The sequence below is a fragment of the Pseudophryne corroboree genome, chromosome 11 (assembly GCF_028390025.1).
Source record: "Pseudophryne corroboree isolate aPseCor3 chromosome 11, aPseCor3.hap2, whole genome shotgun sequence".
NCBI lineage: Eukaryota > Metazoa > Chordata > Amphibia > Anura > Myobatrachidae > Pseudophryne > Pseudophryne corroboree.
Window position 1 is genome coordinate 43,384,986 of NC_086454.1, and position 18,753 is coordinate 43,403,738.

At 47.0% G+C, this 18,753-nt stretch overlaps 1 protein-coding gene across 2 annotated transcripts in view; it reads right to left on the minus strand.

Moving 5' to 3' along the window:
• The window catches only part of LOC134968589 (uncharacterized), a 174,837-nt gene that overhangs the window by 129,678 nt on the left and 26,406 nt on the right, over positions 1 to 18,753 (minus strand). For both annotated transcript variants that reach the window (XM_063944085.1, XM_063944084.1), the window contains exon 2: positions 263 to 598. In XM_063944085.1, coding sequence (XP_063800155.1) covers positions 263 to 598 — 336 coding nt within the window. The remainder of the gene's footprint in view (positions 1 to 262; positions 599 to 18,753) is intronic.

Consider the following 18,753-nt stretch of genomic DNA (forward strand, 5'->3'; position numbering starts at 1 on the left):
CTCATATTGAATACCCCTGGCATATGATAGATTTTTCCATGAACTGTGTTGGTGTAACCGCTAAGATAGATGAGCGCATGTATTTTATTGTCTGGATTATGCAGAACAGGAAAGTTCCTTTGCATCGCTTTGGTGGGCAATGAAGCCTCATCATGGCACCTGCTCCTTCTTTACTCAATCTGCAGAGCAGCAGTCATGGAACAATTCTGAGTTGTGTGTGACAGGGAATCAGACCCATGATGCTATATAGATTAGCACTCACCAGACACCTGCAGAACGGATGTCCCAGTGACTTTATCAGGGGTGACAAATGCAGAGCAATTATATTCTCCTTCATCAGAGAACTGGACACTTGGGATGTGGAGCTCAGCGTTTCCTTTTTCTAGTTCACTCTCCACCACGTAAGATCCCGCCCTATAGGAGTGTACACTTCCAGGAATGTTCGGATACACTGTGGTTATAATTTGATTCCATTTCCTGGTCCATTGTACTGCAATTTTTCCACCTGCTCTAACATCAGAGATATCACAGGGTATGGTCACATCCTCCTCTCGCAGTGCTTCAGTCCGTGGTCTACTCATAGTGACCCTCAGCGCATCTAACAAATGAATAAAATATGAAAGGTTAGCGGTGTCCCAAAATTCTATTAGTTACTATTATTAATTATGTTTTATTTATGAGGTGCGAAAAGGGTTTCGCAGTGTCCTACACAATGGAGGAACATAGCAAGTACAAGTGTCGCAGTGCAAAGTACAAATATATATATATATATAGTATATATATACACACATACTGTAGATGCTGCAAACTAACAAGGCTTTCAAAACTAGAAGTGTTAATAGTTTATTTTTATCAATTAGCAAAATACAAAATGAATGAACACAAGAGAAATTTAAATCAAATCAATCCATTGCCGCATCTGACTGGTCGGAGGAGCTGTGCCAGTGTAGTGAGACGGCAGCAGCCTCCTCGTATCCACAGAGAGAGCTGGCAGCTGGCTGCGGCTAGGGGGAGCTCCAGCACACAGCTGCTCACAGGGACTTCCAGTGGAGCTGGCCGGCTGAAGCTCTCTCTTCCTCCGTCTTGGGGATAGCAACAGGTAGGCACTGGCACCACCTGCCTCAAGCTGCTGCAGTGTGTGTGTGTGTGTGTGTGTGTGTGTGTGTGTGTGTGTGTGTGTGTGTGTGGTGTACGGGTGTATGTGCGTGTGTTTGTGGGAGGGGGGTGATTACCGGGGGCATCTTTAATAAATGTTGGCAGCATTGTGTTTGTGTGTGAATGTTTTTAATTGAGGTGTGTATGTCTGTGTTTTTTAAAGGAAAGTTGTGTGTTTAAGTGAAAGAGGCGTGTGTGTGTGTGTGTGTGTGTGTGTGTAATTGTGTGTAAGTAAAAGTGGCATGTGTGTGTGTAAGTGAAAGAGGCATGTGTGTGTGTAAGTGAAAGTGACGTGTGTGTGTGTGTGTGTAATTGTGTGTAAGTGGCGTGTGTGTGTGTAAGTGAAAGAGGCATATGTGTGTGTAATTGTGTGTAAGTGAAAGAGACGTGTGTGTGTGTGTGTGTGTGTGTGTGTGTAAGTGAAAGTGACGCGTGTGTGTGTGTAAGTGAAAGTGGCATGTATGTGTGTAATTGTGTGTAAGTGAAATAGGCGTGTGTGTAAGTGAAGAGGGCATGTGTTTAAGTGAAAGAGGCGTGTGAGTTAGTGAAAGAGGCGTGTGTGTAAGTGAAAGAGGTGTGTGTGTTTATCTATACTATCTATACTATTGTGAAAGGCACCTGAGTACGCTGCTACTGTTCACCCTGAGTACCAGATATCTACATATGGCGTGTATATATATACCCCTATATGTATAGGGGCGGGTCCAACATTTTATCATGCCTCCGGGCGACTGGGGTGAACTTATGCCACTGATATAAAGCACTAGTCCACAGCACTCACCTATTCCTAGATTTGGGGTGCAACACGGTTTGTGACCATATTATTGAATTAGAAATCACAGGGGCTCTGCACTCACTATCCTTTAGATTGTAAGCTCTCACGAGCAGGGCCCTCTTCCCTCATATACTTATCCTTTGTCTTACTTTAATAATCTTCAACTGTACCACATCCAGCAGTCTTCTGCCACCTGATACTTATTCCAGTGTCATCTGCTGATGTAACTGTGTTTATTTACCCTGTACTTGTCCTATACCAGGGGTGTCAAACTCAAATTCATCGGGGGCCGCATCAGCAGTTTGGTCCCCATCAAAGGGCCGGTTGTATCTGTAGGTCTATGTGTCCACTCTTTATTATCATAAATTAATGTCACTGCATTCAATTATTACTGTTTTTTGTAATAATGTAAGTAATAACTAGCTCTGAAAGCAGAAACATAGTCAGAATAATGACAAGTAGATATTCAAATGTGCCCCCTTTTATAGTGCCCAGCCATCTGCCCCCTTTTATAGTGCCCAGCCATCTGCCCCCTTTTATAGTGCCCAGCCATCTGCCCCCTTTTATAGTGCCCAGCCATCTGCCCCCTTTTATAGTGCCCAGCCATGTGCCCCCTTTAATAGTGCCCAGCCATCTGCCCCCTTTTATAGTGCCCAGCCATCTGCCCCCTTTTATAGTGCCCAGCCATCTGCCCCCTCCATTTACTTTACTTACCTTTTACTTCTTTCTTTCTTTTACTTCTTTCTTCTTGCTCCTCTCCGCGGCGTCCGCGCGCTCCTCTGATCCCTGGAGATGTCGGGCGGACGTCACGTGATGACGTCACGTCCGACACCCAGGGAGCAGTGCGGGGCAGGAAGAAGTCGGGCCAGGTCCCGGAAGGTAAGTAAATTTTTTTTTTTTAACTTGAGCCATTTTTAAAATGAATTTACTCCGTGCAGGCACGGAGTAAATTCATTGAAAAAAAAAAGGGGAGGCTGCAAGGCTGGCGGCGGCACCGCGGGCCATCAGACGAGGTCTGGCGGGCCGGATTTGGCCCGCGGGCCTTGTGTTTGACACCCCTGTCCTATACTGTTTTGCTGTTTTCCTGTTTGATTATTTATATACTCTGTAATTGGGCGCTGCGGAACCCTTGTGGCGCCATATAAATAAAGGATAATAATAAGATTTTACTCACCGGTAAATCTATTTCTGGTAGTCCGTAGTGGATGCTGGGACTCCGTAAGGACCATGGGGATTAGCGGCTCCGCAGGAGACTGGGCACAACTAAAGAAAGCTTTAGGACTACCTGGTGTGCACTGGCTCCTCCCACTAAGACCCTCCTCCAGACCTCAGTTAGGATACTGTGCCCGGAAAAGCTGACACAAATAGGAAGGATTTTGAATCCCGGGTAAGACTCATACCAGCCACACCAATCACACCGTATAACTCGTGATACTATACCCAGTTAACAGTATGAAATATAACTGAGCCTCTCAACAGATGGCTCAACAATAACCCTTTAGTTAGGCAATAACTATAAACAAGTATTGCAGACAATCCGCACTTGGGATGGGCGCCCAGCATCCACTACGGACTACGAGAAATAGATTTACCGGTGAGTAAAATCTTATTTTCTCTGACATCCTAAGTGGATGCTGGGACTCCGTAAGGACCATGGGGATTATACCAAAGCTCCCAAACGGGCGGGAGAGTGCGGATGACTCTGCAGCACCGAATGAGCAAACTCTAGGTCCCCCTCAGCCAGGGTATCAAACTTGTAGACTGTTGGAAAAATGTTTGAACCCGACCAAGTAACAGCTCGGCAAAGTTGTAAAGCCGAGACCCCTCGGGCAGCCACCCAAGAAGAGCCCACTTTCCTCGTGGAATGGGCTTTTACAGATTTAGGGTGCGGCAGTCCAGCCGCAGCATGTGCAAGTTGAATCATGCTACAGATCCAGCGAGCAATAGTCTGCTTAGAAGCAGGAGCACCAAGCTTGTTGGGTGCATACAGGATAAATAGCGAGTCAGTTTTCCTGACTCCAGCCGTCCTGGAAACATATACTTTTCAGGGCCCTGACTACGTCCAGTAACTTGGAATCCTCCAAGTCCCAAGTAGCCGCAGGCACCACAATAGGTTGGTTCACATGAAAAACTGATACCACCTTAGGAAGGAATTGGGAACGAGTCCTCAATTCCGCCTTATCCATATAAAATACAGATAAGGGCTTTTGTATGACAAAGCCGCCAATTCTGATACACGCCTGGCCGACGCCACGGCCCACAGCATGACCACTTTCCACGTGAGGTATTGTAGCTCCACGGATTTAAGTGGCTCAACCCAATGCGTCTTCAGGAAATCCAACACCACGTTGAGATCCCACGGTGCCACTTGAGGCACAAACGGGGGCTGACTATGCAGCACTCCCTTAACAAAAGTCCGAACTTCAGGCAGTGAAGCCAGTTCTATTTTGGAAGAAAATCGATAGAGCCAAAATCTGGACCTTCATGGAACCCAATTTTAGGCCCGTAGTCACCTCTGACTGTAGGAAGTGCAGAAATCGACCTAGCTGAAATTTCTCCTTTGGGGCCTTCCTGGCCTCACAACACGCAACATATTTCCACCATATGCGGTGATAATGGTTTGCGTTCACTTCTTTCTTAGCTTTAAATAGCGTAGGGGTAACTTCCTCCGGAATGCCCTTTTCCTTCAGGATCCGGCGCTCAACCGCCATGCCGTCAAACGCAGCCGCGGTACGTCTTGGAACAGACAGGCCCCCTGCTGCAGCAGGTCCTGTCTGAGCGGCAGAGGCCATGGGTCCTCTGAGATCATTTCTTGGAGTTCTGGTTACCAAGCTCTTCTTGGCCAACCCGGAACAATGAGTATAGTTCTTACACCTCTCCTTCTTATTATTCTCATTACCCTGGGTAAGAGAGGCAGAGAAGGGAACACATAAACCGACTGGTACACCCACGGTGTTACCAGAGCGTCCACAGCTATCGCCTGAGGGTCCCTTGACCTGGCGCAATATCTTTGTAGCTTTTTGTTGAGGCGGGACGCCATCATGTCCACCTGTGGCCTTTCCCAACGGTGTACAATCATTTAGAAAACTTCTGGATGAAGTCCCCACTCTCCCGGGTGGAGGTCGTGTCTTCTGAGAAAGTCTGCTTCTCAGTTGTCCACTCCGGGAATGAACACTGCTGACAGTGCTAACACATGATTTTCCGCCCATCAGAGAATCCTTGTGGCTTCTGCCATCGCCATCCTGCTTCTTGTGCCGCCCTGTCGGTTTACATGAGCGACCGCCGTGATGTTGTCTGACTGGATCAGCACCGGCCGGTGTTGAAGCAGGGGTCTAGCCTGACTTAGGGCATTGTAAATGGCCCTTAGTTCCAGAATATTTATGTGTAGGGAAGTCTCCTGACTTTTCCATAGCCTTGGAAGTTTCTTCCCTGTGTGACTGCCCCCCAGCCTCGAAGGCTGGCATCCGTGGTCACCAGGACCCAGTCCTGTATGCCGAATCTGCGGCTCCCTAGAAGAAGAGCACTCTGCAGCCACCACAACAGCGACACCCTGGCCCTTGGAGACAGGGTTTTCCGCCGATGCATCTGAAGATGCGACCCAGACCACTTGTCCACCAGATCCCACTGGAAAATCCTTGCATGGGACCTGGCGAATGGAATTTCTTCGTAAGAAGCTACCATCCTTCAAAGGGCTCGCGTGTATTGATGCACCGACACCTGTATACGTATTAGGAGGTCTCTGTCTAGAGACGACAACTCCTTGGACCTCTCCTCCGGGAGAAACCCTTTTTATCCTGTTCTGTGTCCAGAACCATACCCAGGAACAGTAGACGCGTCGTAGGAACCAGCTGCGACTTTGGAATATTCAGAATCCAGCCGTGCTGTTGTAGCACTTCCCGAGATAGTGCTACTCCGCCGAACAACTGCTCCCTGGACCTCGCCTTTATAAGGAGATCGTCCAACTACGGGATAATTATTTCGGCCATTACCTTGGTAAATACCTCGGTGCCGGGGACAGACCAACGGAAACGTCTGGAATTGGTAATGACAATCCTGTACCACAATTTTGAGGTACTCCTGGTGAAGAGGGTAAATAGGGACATGCAGGTAAGCATCCTTGATGTCCAGTGATACCATGAAATTCTCCAGGCTTGCAATAATCGCCCTGAGCGATTCCATTTAGAACTTGAACCTTCGTATATCAGTGTTCAAGGCTTTCAATTTTAGAATGGGTCTCACCGAACCGTCTGGTTTCGGTACCACAACATTTTGGAATAGTAACCCCGGCCTTGTTGAAGGAGGGGTACCTTGATTTCACCTGCTGGAAGTACAGCTTGTGAATTGCCGCCAGTACTACCTTTCTCCGAGGGCAGCAGGCAAGGATGATGTGAGGTAACGGCGAGGGGGAGTCCCCTCGAACTCAAGCCTGTATCCCTGTGATACTATTTTCAGAACCTAGGGATCCACCTGTGGGCAAGCCCACTGGTCCCTGAAGTTCCCGAGAAGCGCCCCTACCGCACCTGTCTCCACCTGTGGAGTCCCAACGTCATGCGGTGGACTCAGAGGAAGCGGGGGAAGATTTTTGATCTTGGGAACTGGCTGCTGGTGCAGCTTTTTCCTTCTTCCCTTGTCTCTGTGCAGAAAGGAAGCGCCTTTGACCCGCTTGCTTTTCTGAAGCCGAAAGGACTGTACCTGAAAATACAGTGCTTTCTTAGGCTGTGAGGAAACCTGAGGTAAAAAATTTTCTTCCCAGCTGTTGCTGTGGATACGAGGTCCCAGAGACCATCCCCAAACAATTCCTCACCCTTATAAGGCAGAATCTCCATGTGCCTTTTATAGGCAGCATCACCTGTCCACTGCCGGGTTTCTAATACCCTCCTGGCAGAATGGACATTGCATTAATTCTGGATGCCAGCCGGCAAACATCCCTCTGTGCATCCATTATATCTAAGACGACGTCTTTAATATGCTCTATGTTAGCAAACTATTATCCCTGTCTTAGAGTATTAATATTATCTGACTGGGTATCAGACCACGCTGCAGCAGCACTATTTATGCTGAGGCAATTGCAGGTCTCAGTATATAACCTGAGTGTGTATATACAGACTTCAGGATAGCCTCCTGCTTTTTATCAGCAGGCTCCTTCAAGGTGGCCGTATCCTAAGACGGCAGTGCCACCTTTTTTGACAAACGTGTGAGCGCCTTATCCACCCTAAGGGATATCTCCCAACGTGACCTATCCTCTGGCGGGAAAGGGTACGCCATCAGTAACTTTTTAGAAATTACCAGTTTCTTATCGGGGGAACCCACGCTACTTTACACACTTCATTCATTCATCTGATGGGGGAACAAAACACTGGCTGCTTTTTCTCCCCAAAAATAAAACCCCTTTTATGTGGTACTTGGGTTCATGTCAGAAATGCGTAACACATTTTTCATTGCCGAGAGCATGTAACGGATGTTCCTAGTGGATTGTGTATATGTCTCAACCTCGTCGACACTGGAGTCAGACTCCGTGTCGACGTCTGTGTCTGCCATCTGAGGTAACGGGCGCTTTTTTGAGCCCCTGATGGCCTTTGAGACGCCTGGGCATGCGCGGGCTGAGAAGCCGGCTGTCCCACAGCTGTTTTACGTCATCCAGCCTTCTATGTAAGGAGTTGACATTGTCGGTTAATACCTTCCACCTATCCATCCACTCTGGTGTCGGCCCTCAGGGGGCGACATCCCATTTATCGGCCTCTGCTCCACCTCCACGTAACCTTCCTCATCCCACATGTCGACACAGCCGTACCGACACACAGCACACACACAGGGAATGCTCTGACTGAGGACAGGACCCCACAAAGTCCTTTGGGGAGACAGAGAGAGAGTATGCCAGCACACACCAGAGCGCTATATAATGCAGGGATTAACACTATAACTGAGTGATTTTTCCCCCAATAGCTGCTTGTATAAACAATATTGCGCCTAAATTTAGTGCCCCCCCTCTCTTTTTAACCCTTTGAGCCTGAAAACTACAGGGGAGAGCCTGGGGAGCTGTCTTCCAGCTGCACTGTGAAGAGAAAATGGCGCCAGTGTGCTGAGGGAGATAGCTCCGCCCCTTTTTTGCTGACTTTTCTCCCGCTTTTTTATGGATTCTGGCAGGGGTATTTATCACATATATAGCCACTGGGGCTATATATTGTGATGATTTTGCCAGGCAAGGTGTTTATATTGCTGCTCAGGGCGCCCCCCCCCCCCCCCAGCGCCCTGCACCCATCAGTGACCGGAGTGTGAGGTGTGCATGAGGAGCAATGGCGCACAGCTGCAGTGCTGTGCGCTACCTTGGTGAAGACTGAAGTCTTCTGCCGCCGATTTTCCGGAACACTTCTTGCTTCTGGCTCTGTAAGGGGGCCGGCGGCGCGGCTCCGGGACCGAACATCAATGGCCGGTTCCATGCGGTCGATCCCTCTGGAGCTAATGGTGTCCAGTAGCCTAAGAAGCCCAAGCTACCACCAGTTAGGTAGGTTCGCTTCTTCTCCCCTTAGTCCCTCGCTGCAGTGAGTCTGTTGCCAGCAGATCTCACTGTAAAATAAAAAACTTAAAATATACTTTCTTTCTAGGAGCTCAGGAGAGCCCCTAGTGTGCATCCAGCTCAGCCGGGCACAAGAATCTAACTGAGGTCTGGAGGAGGGTCTTAGTGGGAGGAGCCAGTGCACACCAGGTAGTCCTAAAGCTTTCTTTAGTTGTGCCCAGTCTCCTGCGGAGCCGCTAATCCCCATGGTCCTTACGGAGTCCCAGCATCCACTTAGGACGTCAGAGAAAATAATAATAATAATAATATTAACTAACAATGATTAACAGTGGAGTTTTAGTTCATGTATTGACCAATGCATTTAAGCCTGCAGCCTCCGGCAAGGGACCCCACTATACTGCACGTCCTACTCTATTGCTCAAAATAATTACCATAAAAAGGGATGTAGCCACTATCCTGGCGGTCAGCATACCAGAATGCTGGCAGGGGACCGAGGGCTATTCCGCCGAGCCCGCAGCATGTCGAGCGCAGAGATCCTGCAAGGGGCTTTGTTGCGCTCGCCCCCCCTGCCGGTATTCTGGCAGCTGGGATCCCGGCGTCGATATGCTGACCGCTGGGATATCACACCCAACCCTATAAAAATAGCAATCACATTTGTGTTGAATTTTAGGTATGCTACCTGGTCTAAAGCTCACAGCAACTTTACTTATATATAGGTGAGACAGTTACCAACACACCTGTTGTAAAGCACAGAAGAAAACAGCTGACACAAGCCATAATTAAGTTAAAATAGGGTGCATGAGAAAATGTGATCACAAAAAGATTAAATGCATTGATTAATACATGAACTAAAACTCCACTGTTTATTATTGTTAGTTCATTTACTGAGTGCAGAGCCCTGAGCGGGTTCGGATTTACTCGGTTCTTTACGCCAGAATTATCGCCATTTCTTATTTTCTGCATTTTTCTTATTGGCTATCCAAAACACGTGACGTCCGATAGCCAATAAGGAGATTCGGGTAAATCTGAGTAAATCCGACTAAAACCGAACCCGCTCATCTCTAATATAAATATAAATATATATATATATACACACACACACATACATGCAGAAATCCACCGCACTCACCATTCCTAGGAATGGGGTGCACACCTGTACTCGCTATCCCCAAGCTGGGGTACAGTGGCATGTGACCACATTACTTAAATAAAGAAATCACAGGGAACTCAGCACTCCGCATAGTAAAGTCACTCACCATAATACATAAAGAATGGGAATTTATTTCATGAATTGATTAATGCATTTAAGCTATGTTCGGTATTGAAGAGGTCGGAGAGTTACAAGGTGGGGAGTAGTCTTTGTTAAAGAAATTAGTTTTAAGGGCACGTTTTAAAGCAGGGAGATTGGGTGAAGGTCTGATGAGGCGTGGGAGGGCATGCTAAACGATAGGCGCAGCACGGGAGAAATCCTGGAGCTGGGCTTAGGAAGAGCAGGAAATGAAGGAGGAGGTGATGCAGCAGTCATTGGAAGAGCGTGGGAGGGAGTGTGATTGGTAATGATGTTGGAGGTGTATGGATGGGGAGTCTTGGAGGCAGGGAAAGGTGACTAAGTATACAAATTTTGAATATAGCTTGGGCGCTACCACCTTAAACAAATATGAACAAAGTTAATTGATGAAAAAAGTCTACGATATTGTCCCAGCAAGATTACTTTGTTCTTCCACAGGTCCACCTTTCTCCAAATAATCCTCACATCAAAGAACGTCTTGTGCAATTAATGTCCTTACAAAAAAAGGAAAGGTAAAAAGGCACATATAGTGTAGTATTTTAGGTTTTAAAGTTGGTAATTTATTTTAATTCCAAAAGAATATAAAAAGAATAATCTTTTACATAAAAGTGAAGGCAATCACTTTAACATTGATAAAAATTGAACCGTACCGTGCCAAGCTCCCAGCATGGAGCAATGGAAAGAGCAACAAATTTTGGAGTTTTCCGGAATTCCTCCTTACTCCTTCCAAGCTAGACGCCGGCAGCAGGACTAGGTGAGTTCCTTTCCAATTATGGATGCAGGTGAATGGATCAGGAAGCCGCCAACGCGTTTCGAGTTCTTATTAACTCTTCCTCAGGGCAGAATCTAAAAGATTATTCTTTTTATATTCTTTTGGAATTAAAATAAATTACCAACTTTAAAACCTAAAATACTACACTATATGTGCCTTTTTACCTTTCCTTTTTTTGTAAGGACATTAATTGCACAAGACGTTCTTTGATGTGAGGATTATTTGGAAGAAGGTGGACCTGTGGAAGAACAAAGTAATCTTGCTGGGACAATATCGTAGACTTTTTTCATCAATTAACTTTGTTCATATTTGTTTAAGGTGGTAGCGCCCAAGCTATATTCAAAATTTGTATACTTAGATTATTCATTATTGGTGATTGGGAATCACCTGAATATATCTGGGCAGCTTTTAATCCACTAAGTGCTATTGTCTGATCCATATCTTCATATTCTGAGGGAAAGGTGACTGTTTCAGTTTTAGAGAGGATGAGTAGAAGGAAGCAGTAGAACATCCAAGAGGAGATAACTGAGAGGCAGCAGGTAATATGAGAGCGGACAGGAGGTCAGAGGTCAGGGGAAGAGATATAGAGCTGGGTGTCATTGGGATACAAGTGACATTGAAGTCGTTAAAAGTTCACCTAGGAATTATATGTTAAGGGACAAGTAGACCATTTTATCACCAAAATGATCATGCTCATACACTATACAATAAATCAGGCCAATAACCAATTATTAGCAAATCAAACCAATAATTGTATATTGTGTGTCCCGAACAGGAGTTCTGCACCCCGTGTCTTACCAGTCTGCAGCCTAGTCTGGCTCCAACTATCTCGCAGGCGCTATACCGCCCACCATTGTGCTCCCCACTGTGCTTGCTCCAGCACCCCAAGACACTACCCACGCTCCCCGCTACCTTTCCCGCCAGCCGCAGGTACTGGGTGCCGCCATATTGCTGCTGGTCACCTGATTGTTACTCCACCAACACAAGCACCAGTTCGGTCAGCAGACTCTGTTGTCCAATCACTGACCAGCAAGGGGGATAAAAGGCTACAGGGAGCTCTAGCAAACTGCCCAGGACAACGTTGCTATCTCAGCTGCAGTTCACTACCTGTTCCAGTCTCCTGAGTTCAGTACTAGTTCCAGCCTCCTGAATTCAGTACCAGTTCCAGAAGCTCTGCCTTCAGCTGTTTGCTCCAGCATTCAACAGGATTACCAGCACTGTGATTTCAGCAAGCTACTAACTCCATTCAGTGTACTGCTTGAGTGTGCTGCTGACACCTGTTCCCTGGACAGTTTCCAGACTGACTCCAGTTCCAGCCTCACCGATTCCAGTCTGATTCATGTACCAGTCAGTTTCCAGACTAACTCTAGTTCCAGTCCTCACTGGTTCCTGTCCGGTTCAAGTACCAGTCAGTTTTACGACTAACTCCAGTTCCAGCCGGTTCAAGTACCAGTCAATTTCCAGCTGACTCCAGTTCCAGTTTCCACAGGTTCCAGTCCAGTTAAAGTTTAAGTCAGTTCCTATTGTCTCCTGTTCCACTATTCACCTGTTCCAGTTAAGACAAGACAAACCCAGTTCCAGTATTTTCACTAGTGCATAATAGTCTTTCTGAGTTATATTTCTCTGACGTCCTAGTGGATGCTGGGTACTCCGTAAGGACCATGGGGTATAGACGGGCTCCGCAGGAGACTGGGCACTCTTAAAAGAAAGATTAGGTACTATATCTGGTGTGCACTGGCTCCTCCCTCTATGCCCCTCCTCCAGACCTCAGTTAGTATCTGTGCCGGGCCAGAGCTGGATGCACCCTAGGGACTCTCCTGAGCTTCCTAGAAAATAAAGTATTTGTTAGGTTTTTTATTTTCAGTGAGATCTGCTGGCAACAGACTCACTGCTACGTGGGACTGAGGTGAGAGAAGCGAACCTACCTGCTTGCAGCTAGCTTGGGCTTCTAAGGCTACTGGACACCATTAGCTCCAGAGGGATCGAACACAGGCCCAGTCCTCAATCGTCCGGTCCCAGAGCCGCGCCGCCGTCCCCCTTGCAGAGCCAGAAGAACGAAGAGAAGTTGAAAATCGGCGGCTGAAGACTCCGGTCTTCATTAAGGTAGCGCACAGCACTGCAGCTGTGCGCCATTGCTCCCTTAGCACACCACACACTCCGGTCACTGATGAATGCAGGGCGCTGGGGGGGGGGGGGGCGCCCTGGGCAGCAATTAGATTACCTTACTTGGCGAAAAGCACATAATACAGTCTGATAAACTGTATATGTGCATTAACCCCCGCCATTAAAGTACATAAAAGGACAGATGCCCGCCGCTGAGGGGGCCGGGCCTTCTTCCTCAGCACACCGGCGCCATTTTCTCTTCACAGCTCAGCTGGAAGGAAGCTCCCCAGGCTCTCCCCTGCAGTATCCTGGTACACAAAGGGTAAAAAAGAGAGGGGGGGCACATAAATTTAGGCGCAAAACTGTGTATATAAGCTGCTATAGGGGAAAAATCACTCAGTATAGTGTACATCCCTGTATTATATAGCGCTGTGGTGTGTGCTGGCATACTCTCTCTCTGTCTCTCCAAAGGGCCTGGTGGGGGAACTGTCTTCAAATAGAGCATCCCCTGTGTGTGTGGTGTGTCGGTACGCGTGTGTCGACATGTCTGAGGTAAAAGGCTCCTCTAAGGAGGTGATAGAGCGGATAAGTGTGTGGGAGGGTGTCTCCGTCAACAACGCCGACACCTGTTTGGATATGTGTAAAACGCACACGAAAACTTGAACGTCAGTGGCGTAAATCTCGTATTTCAAGTGACTTCCTCACATATAAGACAGTCTACCATTCTTATAAAAATGCCCTGGACACTGCCAAACAAACATATTTCCAAACTCTTATCTCTGCTCAAGCCTCTAACCCAAAACGACTCTTTAATACATTTAAATCACTTCTGAATCCTCCCGCACCTACCCCACCAGCCACTATCAAGGCACAGGATCTTGCTTCCTACTTCAAGGAGAAGATTGATAAGATCCGAGATGAAATGGTATGCTCTTCGGCAGCCAGTGACCTGCTCCGTTCTGTACCTGAACCCTCTGGCACTCTTTCTTCATTTGATCCCACAAATGAAGATGAAGTATCATCACTCTTCTCATCCTGCTTCTCTACTACCTCTCCTCTTGATCCTTTACCCTCACAAATAAGTAAAGCTCTGTCTCTGGTGCTCATCCCTACCTTAACTAACATCTGTAATCTCTCTCTCTCTCTACTGGTATTTTTCCTTCACTCTTCAAGCATGCAGTGATTACTCCCATTTAAAAAAAACAAAATTCTGACCCTAATGCTCTCTCAAACTACCGCCCTATCTCTCAGCTCCCTTGTCTCTCTAAGCTACTTGAGAGACTTGCCTACACTCGACTCACACACTTTCTTAACTCATACACTTTGTTGGACCCACTTCAGTCAGGCTTCCGTTCCCAACATTCCACAGAGACGGCACTGACTAAAGTGGTTAATGATTTGGTCACTACGAAGTCTAAAGGCCACTACTCACTACTTATTCTTCTAGATCTATCTGCTGCATTTGACACTGTAGACCACTCTCTTCTCATACAGACACTACAATCCCTAGGTCTTAAAGACACAGCCCTTTCTTGGTTCCTATCCTACCTATCTAATCGCTCCTTCAGTGTTCGCTTCTCTGAATCTACCTCCTCTTCGCTACCTCTTTCAGTTGGAGTACCGCAAGGCTCAGTCTTGGGTCCTCTGCTTTTCTCTATCTATACCTCATCTCTTGGTAAACTAATCAGCTCTTTTGGTTTTCAGTATCATCTGTACGCAGATGATACTCAAATCTACCTATCCTCCCCTGACTTGTCCCTATCTGTACTGGACCGTGTCACTGAATGCCTTTCTGCCATCTCATCCTGGATGACATCTCGCCACCTCAAACTTAATATTTCAAAGACAGAGTTAATTATATTTCCACCGGCCAATAGTAGGTACCAACCTGATATCTCTATCACTGTTGAAAACTCTACTATCTACCCTACCCCACAAGCTCGCTGCCTAGGTGTCATCCTTGACTCTGATCTGTCCTTTGTTCCCCACATTCAATCTGTCTCAAGATCATGTTACATGCATCTAAAAAACATATCCAAAATACGACCATACCTTACACAAGACACTGCTAAAACTCTAATCCACGCTCTCATTATCTCCCGCATTGATTATTGCAATAGTCTCCTAACTGGTCTTCCCAAAACAAGACTCTCACCACTACAATCCATTCTGAATGCAGCGGCGAGGCTTATCTTCCTCGCTAGACGTTCATCGTCTGCAGATCCACTCTGTCAGTCCCTCCATTGGTTACCTGTACTCTACCGCATTCAATATAAAATACTTTTACTCACACACAAGGCCATTAACCAAACTACACCAATGTACATCACTTCGCTTATCACAAAATATCTCCCAACCCGACCTCTGCGCTCTTCACAAGACCTGCGTCTCTCATCCACACTCATTACTCGCTCCCACTCACGACTGCAGGACTTTCATCGGGCTGCACCCACCCTGTGGAATGCCCTACCACGCACAATAAGACTCTCCTCTAGTCTCCAAACCTTCAAGCGTTCCCTCAAAACTCACCTCTTTAGGCAAGCGTATCAAATTCCTGAACCGCCCACATAACTTTCATAAACCTTCCTATCAAATTACATCCACTCTGTACAGTCCACACATATCCTCACATGTCTTCTCATTCTATGCAATAGATAGCACCTTTCCTTGTGTACATATGCCTATTTCCCTATAGATTGTAAGCTTGCGAGCAGGGCCTTCCTACCTCTATGACTGTTATCACCCAGTTTGTTATTGTTATTTCAAATTGTAAAGCGCAACGGAATTTGCTGCGCTATATAAGAAACTGTTAATAAATAAATAAATAAATGTGTAAGTGCTGAGGTAAAATTGTTGCACAAAAGGTTAGGGAACAGAAAGGAAATCTACCCTGGTCTGTCCCTATGTCACAGAGTCCTTCAGAGTCTCTCTATGTTCACTATTCAAAATAACAAAGTATCGACACAGAGTTTAACTCCACTGTCGACTACGATAATGCAAAGTTACAGCCAAGAGGGCTAAAAGATATTCAATATATGATTATTGGAATAAAAGATGATTTGCATATCACTGATGACTTATCTGTCCCTGACACGAGAGTACACATGTTAAGGGGAAGAATGCTGAGGTAAATTTCCCTCCTCTCATGAGGAAAAAGAGCGGGAATCTCCAGACAAGAGACGGCAGCTTCCCACAAGAGAATTCTCAGGCTGTATCCTTTCCCCACTAGGGCCAGGATGTGTTGAGAATTTTCCCCTTGGGTGTCCTGTTTGCACTAGCTATTCTCAGGGATCCTGCAGATAGCGTGCACATTCTAGTATACTACCCAGACCGGCGATTGTGTCGGCATGGGTTTATAGCGCTGTGGCAGCGTGGACAGGTACCTTATCAGCAGAGATTGAGACCCTAGTATGCATATAAATATTTTGAGATGCTGTCTCAAGTGATAGATGTCACAACTGAGGGCCTGAGCTGACGGGAGGCAGCCTCAGTTGTAGGGGCTGAGATGTAACGGAACCTGGGAGGTTGTATCAGACCCCTAGACATGTAAGTAACATGTAGAAAAACTGCCCGAAGGCGTGACCACGACAACCAGGATAAAAGTCAATGATGTTTATTATGACAAACTCCGTAACACAGCAGCAGTAAAGGAAACATAAAAGTCAACAGAGGATAAATACAATTCCTGGGTACTACAGGGTGGCAAGGGCCACAGGCACTGGTAGAGTGAGACAGTTCTAATAATCTTCTAGTTGGAAAGTCCTTACCAGACCTGACTGTAGCAATGGAGAGAACCCAGGATCGTACCAGCTGGTGTTCCAGGAAAGGCTGGGTTGCTGAAGATAAAACGGCTGCTGTGGATACTGGCTGGAACCAGACTGTTGTTGGTACGGAGTGGATACTGGCTGGAACCAGTTAAATAATAAACGAACTTGAGAGCGATGAAATAATAATGAAGTTTGGAGTTTGAGAGCGGTGAAATAATAATACCGGTGGAGAGTGGTAAACTGCAGAAAGGACACCAGCCCTTTAAGAGAAGCTGTACACTGCTGGAAGCTGGGCTGGAAGCAGGTGATTGATGAAGTTTGGAGTTTGAGAGCGGTGAAATAATAATACCGGTGGAGAGTGGTAAACTGCAGAAAGGACACCGGCCCTTTAAGAGAAGCTGTACACTGCTGGAAGCTGGGCTGGAAGCAGGTGATTGATGTAACTGGAAACAGGTGAGTCCAGAATGGATCGGAGAGTCAGGCTACACCGCAGATGGAATGCTGGTGCGGGTCTCTATAGCAGAAGTCTGGAGACAGGAGCTGGAACCTGGAAGACAACCACAGGAGAGAGACAAACTGGAACTAGGTTAGACAACCAAAGCACTGACGCCTTCCTTGCTCAGGCACAGCTTACTTATACCTGCAGCAAGGAAGGGGTTGGCTAGGAAATTATGCAAATCAACAATACAGACAGCAGATTGGTGGAAATGCTCAGATGACAAAATCCAAGATGGCTGCGCCCATGCAGACACTTGGAGGGAAGTTTGGTTTGTAATCCATGTGAGAATTGAAACAGTAATGGCGACGCCGGCCACAGGAGACAGGAGACGCCAGACTGACAAGCGCACATTTAACCATGCGGGCACAGCGGAGGCCGCGGCTAATGAAATCACCACTCTGACATTCTGCATGTGGAAACTCAGGAACAGCGGGATCCGGACCTGGAACGCTGAGCCAGCCTTAGGAGGCATCTGAAGGGTAAGTAATGGCGTCCAGATACCCGGATCGTGACAGCACCCCCCCCTTTAGGAGTGGCCCCAGGACACTTCTTAGGCTTTAAAGGAAACTTTGCGTGGAAATTTCGGACCAAGGCAGGAGCATGGACGTCTGAGGCATTGGTCCAAGAGCGTTCTTCAGGACCATAGCCCTTCCAGTCAATGAGGTATTGTAACTGACCGTAACGGAAACGTGAGTCCAAAATCTTGGCCACCTCGTACTCGACTCCCCGTTGAGTCTGAACTTTGGGAGCTGGAGGAAGTGCGGAATGAAACCGATTCAGGATCAGCGGTTTCAACAAAGAAACATGAAATGTCCTGGGTATTTTCAGGAAGGATGGTAACTGTAACCTGTAGGCAACAGGATTGATGACTTGTTCAATCTTGAAGGGTCCGATGTAGCGAGGTGCAAATTTCATGCTGGGAACTCTCAACCTCAAATTCTTCGTGGACAGCCCCACACGATCACCCACCTTGAGAGCAGGAACCGCTCTACGCTTTCTATCGGCAAACTTCTTATACCTGAATGAGGCTTTAAGCAGGGCTGCGCGGACGTTCCTCCAGTTATTTGAAAACTGACGCAAGGTGACATCCACTGCTGGAACAGAAGTTGCGGGAAGCGGTTGGAATTCTGGGACTTTAGGGTGGAATCCATAATTAATGAAGAATGGTGTAGAAGAAGATGAGGAATGGTATTGATTGTTGTGGCTGAACTCGGCCCAAGGAAGGAGTTGAACCCAGTCATCTTGAGAGGAAGACACATATATACGGAGGAAGGCCTCCAAGTCCTGATTCACCCTCTCGGTTTGACCATTGGTCTGAGGATGGTAAGCCGTGGAAAACTTTAACTTGACTTGGAGGGCTTGACACAAACTTCGCCAAAATTTGGCTACAAATTGTACTCCACGATCCGAGATGATCTCTTCAGGAAGACCGTGAAGTCGGAAGATCTCTTGTATAAACACTTGAGCCAACTTGGAAGCTGACGGAAGACCGGTGAGAGGGATGAAATGTGCCATCTTGGTGAACCGGTCAACTACCACCCAGATGGTATTAAACTTGTTGCAGATAGGTAGATCGGAAACAAAGTCCATCGACAAATGGGTCCAAGGTCGACGGGGAACAGATAATGGAACCAGTTGCCCCGCAGGCGACTGGCGGGAGACTTTGTGTTGGGCACACTTTGGGCAGGAGGCAATAAATTCCATAACGTCCTTCTTCAGAGTTGGCCACCAGTAGGACCTAGAAATAAATTCAAGGGTTTTCTGAATGCCTGTATGTCCAGCAAAACGGGAAGCATGGGCCCAATGCATGAGCTTCTTCCTTAGAACTGGCTTAACAAAACTTTTCCCTGGTGGAGGCGTAGAGTCCATCCCTACCGTGG